General features: G+C 40.1%; 1 protein-coding gene across 2 annotated transcripts; it reads left to right on the forward strand.

Moving 5' to 3' along the window:
* The first annotated feature begins 1,109 nt into the window (after nucleotides 1-1,109).
* Nucleotides 1,110-13,536, forward strand: LOC132258370 (proline dehydrogenase 1, mitochondrial). 2 transcript variants are annotated; one of them, XM_059755678.1, is made up of 11 exons: nucleotides 1,110-2,050; nucleotides 5,946-6,067; nucleotides 7,275-7,361; nucleotides 7,538-7,713; nucleotides 10,072-10,136; nucleotides 10,200-10,378; nucleotides 10,450-10,624; nucleotides 10,687-10,848; nucleotides 10,915-11,106; nucleotides 11,873-12,050; nucleotides 12,116-13,536. In XM_059755678.1, the coding sequence occupies exons 1-11, from the start codon at nucleotides 1,673-1,675 to the stop codon at nucleotides 12,319-12,321; spliced, it is 1,920 nt and encodes a 639-aa protein (XP_059611661.1). In that variant the 5' UTR covers nucleotides 1,110-1,672; the 3' UTR covers nucleotides 12,322-13,536. The 2 variants fall into 2 exon arrangements, with proteins under 2 accessions (XP_059611661.1, XP_059611660.1); XM_059755677.1 differs by lacking the exon at nucleotides 5,946-6,067 and adding an exon at nucleotides 6,132-6,253.
* Nucleotides 13,537-13,821: the final 285 nt, after the last annotated feature.

Genomic DNA, 13,821 nt, shown 5'->3' on the forward strand with positions numbered 1-13,821 from the left:
ACGACAAATCCTCAGATATGCAGCAGTGTTTCTTGCTCTGCAAATAACATTATTGATTTTCACAAGAATTCATCAATTATTCTGCAGTTGGAAGTCCAACTCTTCATTCCGTGATTTGTTAACTGCTTTGTGTACATTGAAATTATAGTTTTGCAATGCCTACAAAGTTTTCTATAGCGCTATTGACGAATATAGAAAGGGGAGACGTTTTCAAATTGCATACCTAAAGCATCCAAGGCACAAAATGTATATAGGAGTGGGCGGAGCATATTAGAGGGCGTGGTATCATAAACATACTTCTGTATTATTTCCTTAGTTTGTAAGCTTCTTTTCTGATATGGAAATTGTATTTCAAGCCAGATTTGTGGAATAAGTCTAATTCTAGAATCCCAAATGTTTTATTTATTATTTTATATAAGACAGCATTTTGGAAACGAATGAAGCCTTTTGAAGCTCATTTGCAATAGGCAAAAAGCAAGGATTCCTAAGCCCATTTTCAACATTCTTTAAAACGCAATATGCTTGCCAATATACATATATTTTTATGCTTTGAGACAGTTTTGAGTCCAAAATTACCATAAAAGGTCACAAAATGCCCCAAATTCTTCAATTTTCGATTACCTGGACCTACACTGAAGCTGTAAACATATAACGTATTTCTTGGAAAATGATAATGCTGGGATTTCTCAAGCTCCCAACGGACATGGGAGATTCTGTTCAAAATTCTCTGCTGAACAACAGCAAATGCCTAATTGAATTTTATCCCTTTATTGAAAATCCACCCGAACAGCTTATCGAGCCATACGGCAGCCCATACAATCCTTGTGCCTCTCTGGCTTCTGTGGCTTCTGTACCTGCGCCGGGAGACTGCGCGCTGGTCAGGTAGCGGTCGGTAGTGCGCTGCGTAGCCTGTTGATGATGTGTACAGCCATAGTCGTGTTCAGAGGGAAAGCGCAGAGCCGGCGAGTCGAGAGAAGAACGCACACAGTCGCGCCGAATTGCAGTCATCATCAGCATGACTGGTAGCGCCGAGAGAGAGGAATGGGGCGCGAGAATTGCGCTGACGAGGGGAAACCCGTTTGTTCGATGCTCGGCACCGACTCATTCGTCGGTTGAGTATCGCAGAGTGCGCAGCAAAGTGAAGTGAGACAGATCCCAAAATTTGTCGTGTGTTCCTTCCAATTCTCTGTGTGGCTCTGGAGAGAGGAAAGAAGAAGCCAGAAATTCTGCACAAAGTTTGTCAGTAGAAGAATTTGGGCGTTCTCCGTTACGATTGAATTGGGGCAAAGAGATTCATACTTTTTGCCACCACTTTCAGGGTTGACTTTCACGCGTGATTCTGTGCACACAGAACGCGTTTTCAAGACGCAAAAAATCGCGGGGTTGAAGACCGTCGAGGCGCGCATATTTTTGCCAAGAAGAAATCAAGTGTGATTCAGTGGATTCAGAGGCCAATTTGTGTGTGGTTTCTTCGCGCGTTCCCATTTTGCACTTCTCCGGTCTCCACAATCTTTCTGACTGCTCTTCGTCTGAAGAAAAATCGTCTGTGGTTTTGCGCCGTCGAGAGGAAAGAGAGCAAAAGCTCGAGAGTCGCTCCAATTGACTGAGATCTGCGGCAGAGTGTCAGTGCGAATAGGGCAGGAAATTGCGAGTCCTCCTGTGCCACCGTGTAATGGCGTTTTTGCGATCGGCCGTTCGCTACAATCATCTCTTGTTTGCGCGCAAAGTCACCGGGAAAGCGTCTGCCTTGGACTTCCTCTCCGGACGTTGTCCTCATGCCAGCCCGGCCGCCAGCCTCTTCTCCATCCTCGAGCAGCACGCCGTGCCCAAGGACCTGCACGCGCGTAGCCTGAGCCAGGATGTCCGCAGCCGTGCCAACTCAACCGTGGCCGCCGCGGGGCACCTGGAGCAGCCCCAGCGCGATCCGCTGGACGTGAGGTTTGCCGACCCCAACGCCGCTTTCAAGAGTAAGACGACTTTCGAGCTCATCCGCGCCTACCTTGTCTACCTGGTCTGCTCGTCCAGCTATCTCGTGGAGCACAACATGCAGGTACACACTTTGAGGATGGCCCCCGTGATTGCCCGCGTGTCCCATCCGTTTTGGCAGAAAAAAATGCGAGTGAAACGTGTCTTCGCCAGTTATGTAACCAATTGTGCGCCATCTCAGAGTCGCGCTCAATTTGTGTGATCTGATCTCTGGGAATCATGGAATTCTAGCTGCGAGCTACAGATTCGACATTTGCGGCATTTTTGTGCCGCCAGAAAATCCTCACAGTCTCACATTCCCCAAAACCCAGCGCGTGGGAGTGCCACAAGTCCGCCGAGACTACCGAGGCTCCTCGCTGTGTGCGATGCACAGTGGTGGTCAAAAGAAGTGCAACGCCCGAGAACAGGATGCGATATTGGGCATTTACCCTCATTTTGAAATATCTATCTTTCCAATCATTGGGTTCTTTTAGGGTACAAAAAATTGAGAAAGTATTGAAGAAAATATGAAAGGAAGTTTAATCTCTAATCTCTTAGATTTATTGACTTTTTAGTCATTTAAGTCGATGTATCACAAATATGTAGCTAAATTGTCTTGACTCCTGCTGTTGTCCCTGACCATTTCCAATGAGTTCACAAGTGTGTTGCACTTCTTTCGCTCGCCACTGTGCTTCTGGGCCGGCTGAGGACGACCGGGAAATACTTTCGTCATCGATTTTTCCTCTCGTGCGGCGCCCAAGTGTGAGTGCTTGTGCGGCGCACGACCTCTTTTCCGCGGTCCCCCATTCATCTCCAACGAACACACTCGCGCGCGTCTGCGCAGATGCTGCAATGACTGTGATTGACGATGACTGTGGGGTGTGTGTGGGGCACGCACATTTCCCTTGTGCGATCGATAAGGCGCGGGTGGAGAAGGGCGCCCGCCCACCTTCGCGTTACACATGATTTCAGTGAAATTTCGCCAAGTCCGCTTCTCAGCTGCCGCGAGCAGAGGTGCATCGAGGCATCTCGCGCGCCGAGTTGGAATTTCCCCAGATGCCGGATTAGGCAATGTGTGCTCCTCATTTTTGCCAATTAAGCTCATTCTCGCGCGCCATGTTTTGTCAGCTAAAAGTTCTGACTATTTTATCTATTTGCCAGAGAGACGATAGAAGAAGCCAAAGCGACACTTTGAGTGCGCGGCGGCGTGTGTAGAAAAAAAATCGTAAAATTTTTCACGTGATCTCTTTTCTCAAGCATTTTCATCATGTTTCACGATCTATTTTCGCCGCGGAGGACAAAATCCCCAGAGCACGTGTCACTAATACATTTTAGACGGGCCTGTGTCATATCATGAGTCTTAGCATGTGCTTTGTAGACTGATTTCTTATGTCTGCGACTCATTCTCTCTCACATTGAAGATTTACTGTGCAAATTACAGCACAGCGAAGAGTCAACTGACGAAGGTGCTAATTTAGCTTGGAAATTGTTTCATATTGCACTGAAAATGATTTACAATTTGCTGAAATGTGTGTTTGTTCACCGCAAAGCACCTTTTATGTAACACGGATTCTTGCATCATACGTTGTCTATCTTTATCATGGATATCCATGTTAGATTTTTGGACACTTGCCGACATCCGCTCTGCTGCAATCTCTGTGGCAATCTTTCGAGATTTGCTCAGTGAGAATAAATTAGAGAAGCTTATAGTGCTTGAGACTGGATAACATGTAACACTATATTGTTCCTTGACTTTGAAGATGATTCAATATTCTGGGAGATTTCCGTCAGTCTGCGATGTTGCGAAAGGTGCATTCATCCCTGAATGTTTTTTCCTCATGTTGATTCGCACATCTATTTGCATTTTTTACGCTGCATTGTAAATCTGTCTGACAATGTCTCGACCACACGGGATATTTTTAATGGTCAGGCAAACAAGCAACAAAAATATACCGCGTGTCTCTTGCCATGGAAAATTCTTTCAATGTCGAATCAATAAATGCGATGAAAGTTGAATGAATGGTGAGACTCCGTGTCTGGGCCTTAAGTTCAAGACGGGCACACATTATCTTGATGTGGGCCAATTAACACCTTTCCAATTATTTTGTCTGTGCGGAGGTGAGACTTTTCCTACGCAGACGCCGGGGCAAGTGGAATTTTTTCTCTCTCAACCGCCTCGAGGAAATTCCCCAAATGCGATCTATTTTCATATAAACTTGACACACCCCCAAAATTACGACTCACCGCCCAATTGCGCCTCTGTGATGGAAAAGAAATAGATATTCAAATATGAAAAAGTATGAAAATTCGCGGTCTGGAGGAGTCACGCGAATGTGACTCTGTTCCACTGCTGTCTGGACACACCGGTAAATATCTGCGTGCCGGCTTCGTGGAGACAGAGTATTTCAGCAGAAAACACATGATTGTGAGTCAAGAACGTGGCACCTTTTGATGTGGGCACACGAAAAAAAAAGCGGCAGAGATATATTTAGCCAAAATGTTAGCACTTCTTGCAGAGGTGGAAATGAGATGAACTCGGAATACAAACCACATGGAGGGGAATGTAAATGAGCTGTGGCTGCTCAATGTCAAGATATTTGCACGCGGCCGAGGATCGTGTGCGCTATTTGGGACATCTCAAATTGACCACTAATTGGTACATAGAGACGGTCCAAGAGATCATTATTTGCTAGTTCTGCGACCTCGCACAGCACAGCGGTGGGGATAATCAGTTTAAATAGTTTTAGCGTGCCAATGGAGTCAGATTAAATTGATATGTCGCATGCTTGTGTCTCCAGTGCAATCATTGTCATTACATTCGATGGGTTATACGTAACGTAAAGGATAAATATAGGAAATTGCTAATTGTTATGGGTGGAAACCCGTTCATTAATATGAGTGGTGCTTAATGTTATTAAAATAAAAGATCAGTATCTTGAAAAATACGGTCATCTAAAGTTTTATGTATTCTCTTGACTATACTTTATTTTTATAGAGATCTGGATCGAATGACTACCTTTAATTTGATAAAACCGAACTCAGTGTACTGAATGATCTTTTTCCCCGTTGTTCTGATAATTCGGCCCGCCCATCGTGATTCTCCGCCCATTTATCAGTCCTTCTATCCCAATAAATACAGTAACAAGTCTGCGACGCCAATTTGAGCACAATTAACACTTCTGGTTGAAGACACTCAATTCACTCAAAAGTGATAAAAAGTGATAAAAGCCAAAACGGATGAGGATCACCTCTCGCGAGCAATCACTGAGATTTATCCATCAGTGGCAAAGTGTTGAGTATAGTAATACCATTTCCCTAAGCATCGTACGATGGAAGAAGAAAAAAGTGTGTAGTTTCTGTGGGGAGAACCGTTTGGTTTGCACATAAAATATTTGCTTTACATCCAACGTCGCGTATTGTCAAGGCTCTCAGCTGCTGCCTCGCGTCTTTAATTGAACTTGAGCTTGACTCTGGAGAAATACTACATATGAATATGTTCGCGCGAAGTTTGCTATTATGCAATACATTCGCATGATTTTTTATTGCATTGGCAAAAGCCAGAGTCTGTGTTGTAAATTTCTATATGAATGTATACAATTTTTCCGTTCTTTCTCACAGAAATTGATTTTCGATTTTGCATACTCAACAATAGGCCAGCAGAGTTCTATTTTGGGTTCCCGTGTGTGTTTGCTGATGGTGTAGTTGTGCGCGATTGTTCTACCTTCGCGCGGGGTGTGGCGGGGTTTCTCAGTGCGCGTGCAATGATTAAAGTGATAATTATTTTCTCTTTTAGATTTGGTTTCATAATAAGATGTTTTAATTGTATTTTGTTGTATGCAATTTGTTAAATGCAAAAGACTGACCACACTTTTTCTGTCTCTCTCTCTTTTTTGCTCTCTCTTATCTTCCGAACACGCGGGGATTGCCAAAAAAAAATATGCCCAAATATAACCAAAAATATATCGGCGTATTGTGTATAGCTTATGAAATGGACGAATCGAATCTTGGGTGATAAACTGTTCACGGCTTTGATGAAATCAACGTTTTACGGTCATTTTGTCGCTGGTGAAGATCAGAGAGCCATAATTCCAACTCTTGAAAGGTAATTTCCTTCCTTAACAGAATATTGTTAAAATGTAGTTTTTTCTGTTTCTCTTTATCAACAGCTCATGAAATTGGCACAAGCTTTACTGGGTGACAAACTCTTCGTTTGGCTAATGCAGTCAACATTTTATGGACATTTCGTTGCCGGAGAAGATCGCTTTAAGATCGTACCCACTTTGGAGAGGTTATAACAAATGTGGTTCAAAATTTTGTTGATACAAAACCATCGCAAGATGAAAAAAATGGCATCAACAGATCATTGCTAATAGCTAACTAGAAAGAGATTGAATCATGATGTCAATTACTCTGTGTTCTTGCGAATTAAAACATTCTTTTCTGTCCTAACTTTTCTCAGATGAACATGAAAATTGGATGGTCTTGAAAACACTAACTTCCGCATTTTTGTTGGCTTTGAGCATTAAATGTGAGTGAAAATTGGCTGAGGGAAGTGATATTCGTGGGTTTTCTAAATTTTCTTCTCATTAAAATCACACAAACACACACACAAATCTTGCATATGAAGTTCGTGTGATCTTCAGGGTGATCATCAAATAGGCAAATTCTCAGCAGTGTTTTGTCAGCATGCGAATTTCGTGGGATATATTCGTGATTAGAGAGAATTGTGCCGGAAAGAGAAAAATTCGCCCAATTTATTCTTAACCGCATTTTTTTCAGTATAATATTCACCAAAATTGTTCCTCTTTTATTCCCTCATGGTCTGAATTGAATGTTACTAATGACAAATTGGAAGATATGCAAATGTGAACTTGTAAAAGGCATTACATAAAGTCTATTGTTAGAAGCATTTCCTAAAAAATTCTGCTGTACATTGTATATCATCTATGTACACATTTCATGTGTGTATATAACATTTTGCCAAGCTTGTGATCTGCGGAATTTGCACTCAAATTGCTGAGAGGTGTACAAATTTTTCTAATGTGAATTTGCATGGAAATTTCGCAGAATAAAGTCTATGTTATGCATCGCTCAATGTTGCGAGAAGTGGCAAAAGTTGAAGAATCATTAATGTTCAATTGTTCACACTGGCTAAAGGCCTAAATTAATGCTTGATCTTTTGCCACTTTTCCCATTCCAATGGGCGATTTCGTTTGTTAATTTTGTCAGTTAAAGTTTTCTCGCTAGCAAAACCATGGCGATATTTTCATATGCGAAAACTAACATCATGACACTTCCCTCCTTTGCAGATTGCGCTCATTTGGCGTTAAGCCCATTCTTGATTACTCTGTGGAGGAGGACATTTCCCAGGAAGAGGCAGAGAAGCGCGAAGTAGAGTGAGTTTTCTGTGGTGGCGGCAAGAAGCCCACGTGAATTTAATTCATATTCAGTATATCTTAGTTTAGGAATGTTCTTTTTTCTTTCTTTTATTTCGTCACCTTTCGCCACATTTTGCCATCCTCACAATGTGTTCGCTAATCCGTTTGCCGATTGCCTTGTCACACGGATACAGGTCGTCAGTGTCGGAGAGCTCGCAGGACACCACAACGCTGCCGCAGTACAAAGTGGACAAGACGTTCGCCGATCGGCGGTACAAGGTGCAGAGTGCAAGGACCTACTTCTACCTCAATGAGGCTACTTGCGAGCGCAACATGGAGACGTTCATTGAATGTCTTGAGGCAGTTTCCGGTAAATTCATATATACTTTCCTTCTGTTAGCAATCTCTTTACCCCTTTTCCAATCACACCCCAAATGAACTGGGAGACGTGACTTAATAACTCTGATTTTTCTAATCTGTGACTGTCTTCTAAGATCCCTTACAATTGTTTGAGTTTGACATGCTGGTAGAAGTTGCGGAATGACTTGATATTTCATACTTATTATCCTTATTATGCATTCACTCAAAAAAATCAATTAATTTTCAACTGAATTGTAAATCTTTTCTTGAAAAGATGATTAAAATCAGTTGAAAAATGACTGCAATAAAGTCCTGTGAAGATATTAATTGTGTTACTTTGATAATCAAAATGGGTCAATTTTCTCAAATTCAAACTCAGTGTTTGCACGAAATAATCTTGTGAGCACAAGAAGAACCGTTTTTACAAGAACAGAAGACACACTTTTTTGAATTGTGCCACATTATGCAGATTTTTCTGAGTGTTACTTTGCATAATCGAATGATCATTTACTTTTCTTGGATTCTTGATCTCTCTGTGTTAGAGCAAAATTATGCGATTTGCTGAAGAATTTTGTCTTTATCATTTCTCCTCATTTCTTTATATTCTCTCATGATGAACTTCATTCGTGAGAGTGGATTAATTTGCAAGAGTAGACACTAAATTTCAATTGAATATCATTAGAATGCATTCATGTTTGAAAGATATGGCAATTGGTCTGTAATTTAGCATGAACTAATGGCAATTGTATGCAAATGTCATTGCATAAAAGTCTGTACACAACGATCAGAGGGATTATTTTTACCTCCTGCCTCGTCAGACTCACTGTCACCCAAGAGATTTTTTGTATTGCATAAAATTAACATTGTAGCTTCATTGCACATGATTTGAATTAACTCCATTATTGCTCGCAAACTCATATCAGGAAGCCAATTGGTTTTGATAGTTTTGTTTCTCTAACAATATATCATGAAATTCTTCTAGACAGATGAGCGAATTTGAGTTCAAGCTTTGCTTGTTGACTCTTTGATTCTGTGTCACACTCATGTTAAAATTTGGCCGGATTTCAAATGAGAGACATGGTTTTTCTCACACTTAAAAAACATCACGCCAGGCACTTTCTAAAATATTTCTAAACATTCCGATTCAATTAATTTCTCATTTTCATTCTCGTGAATTTTTGTGGGTTGGAAGAGACATAAAAAGGATCTATTTTGCTTGGCTGAATAGATGAATGTTCGGGCCTTTTGCGTTTTATCGATTTTACGAGACTCTTGGTGAGGTTTACGTAATTTCTCGTTGACATTCGTCTCTTTCACTCTGCCATCAGCACTGTGTGCGATCGATATATCCTCGTGTGCGCCACAGTTTTCTTGGAGGCTTGTTCCTGACGTCATCGTCACGCTTCGCCCATATCAAATACTATTTGCACGCGCATTTTCCGGTTGTGCGTACAATGAGGAGGTTTTAAAAAGTCCCATTTGGTGCTCTTGCGATTTTTAGTAGAAGCACGAAGACTGTTTAATTTCCATTTCACTCTCTAGCTGTCATTATTTAGTTCTCATGCTCTTATGCAATACTCTTCACGTAACTCTTTCTCTATATCACACTTAGAAGTTAGATTTAGAGAAGAACACTGTTTTTCTGTCCTTTAGAAGAACACTTTTGAATAATGTCCGAAAATATTTCTTGATTTCAGTTTAATATTGTCTTTTCTTTTCTTCTTTTTCATTTCAATTCCTTTGTTAATTCTTGTGTGTTCACCGATGAATCTTGCAAAAATGAATTTCCAATCTTGGGTCTCAAAACAAACAATGCATAACCAAAAATTTACCAAATAACACAAAAAACTGTTCTACTAACCAACCATGAAAATGTGTCTAATCGTACTGTAATCGAAATAATTCAATAATGAAGATTACGACCGAAAGTCGAATAGTCCCAAGTCTGATGGTAAGATTTTGTGTCTTAATATTGGGATGTTCATATTTATAGTTACACTCTATGTTATATTTTTTTTATTTAGTCCAGTATTAATTTCGAGTCCCTTTTGGTTTTCTTTATCGTTTGACCTTTGACCCTCGATTTCAGTTCCTTGGCCTTTGGTATTAAATCAATTTCTGTGTTGTTTGTGTTGTAATAAATGTGTTTCAGTATTTGCATGACACGACAAAATTATCCCTTTCGCTATGTTAACTATTATAGTTTATTTACTGTATACGAGCTGTTTATAAATTGGCAATAAGTCAATAAATGTAGATATGACATAAAGTAAAGCATTAAATATAGTGCCATAGCAATGAAGCCACTGAATTGGCCTAATATTAAATTTATGTCTCATTCTTTCTCTATGCTTTCGACGCTCTTAAGGCGCTACATTCGGAACTGGCATTACTGCAATCAAACTAACTGCCCTGGGCAGACCACAGCTTTTGGTGAGAGTGAATAAATTGCAATCACGGTGAATTAAACTAATAACTTTGTACTTTTCCTAATAGCTACAATTGTCTGAAGTAATTATGCGTGCACGACAGTATATGCTGGAATTGTGTGGCGGAGCCGGAAATGTCTTGACACACCACAAGACAATTAAGGATCTCGAGCAGTATTACGGTGGCATAAGTGATAAGAAGGAAATCAAGGAGTTCTTACAGAATATGACAACTGACAAGGAAGGGTGAGAATCTTGCATCAATATTCAATGAATTCTCTTTAAGTATTAATCAATATTTCTCGATTTTCTAACAGAATTCTTCATCTGTTCCCATGGTCGGGCATTATAAATGAGAATTTCGAGCTGAGCGACAGTTTCCGTGTTCCTGATCCGAATACTGGCCAAATGAGGCGATTGATCTCACAGATTCCACCCAAAGAAGAGGAGATGTTTCGAAATATGATTAGGAGAGTAAATACTATTGTTAAGGTATTGACAAATCAACATTTTCCTCACTATGAATTGAATGACAAATTATTTCTCCTTTCCAGACTGCTGAAGAATTGGATGTCCGCATAATGATTGATGCTGAACAAACATACTTCCAACCGGCAATTTCTCGCATTACCCTCGAAATGATGAGGAAGTACAACACGAAGAAAGCCATTGTGTTCAACACTTACCAATGTTACTTGAACAACGCATTTCAAGAGGTGAGTCCTCCCTGAAATCCATGTCAATGGCAAGAGGAAAGTGACAAACTATGCATTTGCTTGCAGGTTACGACTGATTTGGAGCAAGCGAAGCGTCAAAATTTCTACTTTGGCGCCAAATTGGTGAGAGGAGCTTACATTGAGCAGGAGAGGGCGCGTGCCGAAGCGCTGGGCTATCCAGATCCGACGAACCCCAACTTCGAGGCCACCACTGAAATGTACCACAAGACCCTGACTGAATGCCTGCGGCGGATCAAGGTTAGTGGAGCCCGTTTGAAAGTTATGCTGATGATTATGAAGTGATTGCTTTAGCTAAACTTGGAGAGTCATATTGCATAGTTTCGAGCCTATCATCTTGCCTGGTTCTGCATAGAAATGGGTGATTGAATAGATTATGCTGGAGTGTGGGGAGATGATTAAATGCCGAGGAACGTACTTTGAATAGCAATGAGACTTTGACTTTAGAAAATTTGCTTCTTCATGCAAAATCATTTAGTGTACGTTTGCAAGAACTATTTTTCATCGCAATTTGTAGTGCGATTGAGTGAGTAAATAGAAGGGTTTATCAAGTGAGAAGTCAAATGAACCATAATATTGGATTCTGTTCTGTACTCTGTAAATATTCTTTGCATTTCTCTCTATTTGAATAATTTACGGAGTGAAAGAATTTTACTAAAAGCCAATATTTTCGAAATAAATCTGGATTCTCCTTGTTATATCAATTATCATGACATGTTGAATTATATTAAATATTAATGTTAATGAAAAGATCTTCAAATAGTGCTAAAGTTTAAATTTACTTGATTATTCTTCTATACGTTAATTAAATCACTGCATTGATAAAATCCAATAAATCATCTCAGTGAAAGACTGTGGAATAATTGGAAATTGTGAAGGAACAATAGAGATTTTTCATCCTATTTCCATAATCAATATCGGCATGACAATAACAGTGTTGTTTATGTGCTTTCATATTGGATTTTCTCATTCTGATTTAATCCCTTTTTCCTCTGTGCCCCTGCAGAAGCTGAAGGAATCCGGTGAGGATGCAAAGAAGATTGGAATCATGGTGGCGAGTCACAATGAGGACACTGTTCGCTTTGCTATTGAGAAGATGAACGAAATCGGCATCCTGCCTGAGGACAAAGTGATTTGCTTTGGTCAATTGCTCGGAATGTGTGACTACATAACATTCCCGCTTGGTAACTTCCATCGATTTTGCATGCTTTGCGTGGGCGCTTCAACTGAGAGAGTGTGTTGTTTGCAGGTCAAGCTGGCTACTCTGCGTACAAGTACATCCCTTATGGGCCCGTGAAGGAGGTCCTGCCGTATTTGTCGCGACGCGCACAAGAGAACAAGGGCGTGCTGAAGAAGATCAAGAAGGAGAAGCAACTCTTGCGGTCCGAGATCATCCGTCGACTCATGACTGGGAAGCTCTTCTACAATCCGAAGGGGAATTACGTGCCCATCTAAATTTCGTTTCACAGCTTATACTACACAGAAGTACCTCTTGGAATTGACGGGATGGAGAGAGAGAGAGAAGGGGGAGAGGCGAGAAATTGCAACACAATGATGTTCTGTTAGATATACTTTAGGAATAATGAAAGAAAACAATCTGTCAAAAGTGTGGCGATGAAAAAGACCGCGATCTTCATCAGAGAAGGAAGAGTTATTTTTTTCATATTAGATCTTATTTGTATCAAGTGTTGTATAGTATTTTTGTGATTTTTACAAATTTGATTGTAGATTATCTGTTTATTTTCTTTTATTGTTTGAAAATGTAATATTTTATTTGTAGTCTCTTTTGACATACTCACAAATTTGATGCAAGAATTAATGTAAAAGATACTGATGAATGATATTGAAGAGAAGGGATATTGCAAGCACAAATAACCAGGGTTCTTATCTTAATCATACATGGAAGTTGTTCCACTATTCTTCAATCTACATATACTCTGTGCACAGGGAGTCAAAAGGCGGGTGTTCTGAGTTTAGGGCCTCCGCAATACAATTAAATTCCCTCAGCAAATTGTGCGTCGTTTTCACTCTCCGGAATGCAGAATCTGGAGCACCCTGTCAATTCCATCCATAGGAAAATTCCACTGACAAACTGTAACACTAAAGTCGCGGTATTGTGCGTACTCTGGGCCGCGGGGGTGGCAATGGGGTTGACCTGGAGGACTGCAGTGGCTTTGGCGCCCCCGAGAAGACATCAGCGAGCAAGCTAATACATCGGATCATGTCCATTAAAGTAATTGTAAAATATACATATAGTTTAAAGGCGAGAGATGAGAAATGATGTAATACACACAATGCTAACGTAATATTGATGAAATTTCAAGTATACATGTTATATCGCAGGCGGAAGCAGATGAAATGGGTTGAAAAATAAATTAAAATTAATATATTAGATGTGCTGTTTGCGCTAAGCAATTAAATATTAAAGAAAAAAAAATGAAATGAAATGATGAAGAATACAAGAAAATGTATCGATAGATAAAATGAATATTTATCCACTTGACAATAATGTGACGAGAAGTGTAAGAAATTAATTGATGTGAATGTATAAAGTTCAATTGGATTGACGAATGTTTTTGACAAAATGATATCACTTAAATTCTCTTCTTGTAAAACTGATAAATAGCACGTGCTAATTTGACTCTCATGGCGATGAGTCAAATGCTTTAACTTATAGTTTTTCTTTTCTTAATTGATGGCAATCTCACATGGATTTATTCGTTGAACTCCTCGCTCCGCAAGATGAAGCAGAAATTGCATTGGTGAGTTGAGCAGCTGCTGTACGAGAGAAGACAGATTTTGCGATTTTCAAAAATCAAATAACACATGGCAAATAAAACGAAAATGTTTCAAAATTGCAGGAATATCTCATGAATGAGAGAAATACAATGCAGGATTTCTGTGGAACAGAGGCAAAAGAGATGAAAACCTACATGCAAACGAATTCAATTAAAC

The sequence above is a fragment of the Phlebotomus argentipes genome, unplaced genomic scaffold (assembly GCF_947086385.1).
Source record: "Phlebotomus argentipes unplaced genomic scaffold, Phlebotomus argentipes genome assembly scaffold_4, whole genome shotgun sequence".
NCBI classification, from domain to species: Eukaryota; Metazoa; Arthropoda; class Insecta; order Diptera; family Psychodidae; genus Phlebotomus; species Phlebotomus argentipes.

Bases quoted from the DNA above. Each gene is read 5' to 3' on its own strand.
- LOC132258370 (XM_059755678.1), top strand. From the start codon at position 1,673: ATGGCGTTTTTGCGATCGGCCGTTCGCTACAATCATCTCTTGTTTGCG. The intron at 10,849-10,914 runs GTGAGTCCTCCC...ATTTGCTTGCAG, and splicing joins TGAACAACGCATTTCAAGAG to GTTACGACTGATTTGGAGCA. The intron at 12,051-12,115 runs GTAACTTCCATC...TGTTGTTTGCAG, and splicing joins CTACATAACATTCCCGCTTG to GTCAAGCTGGCTACTCTGCG.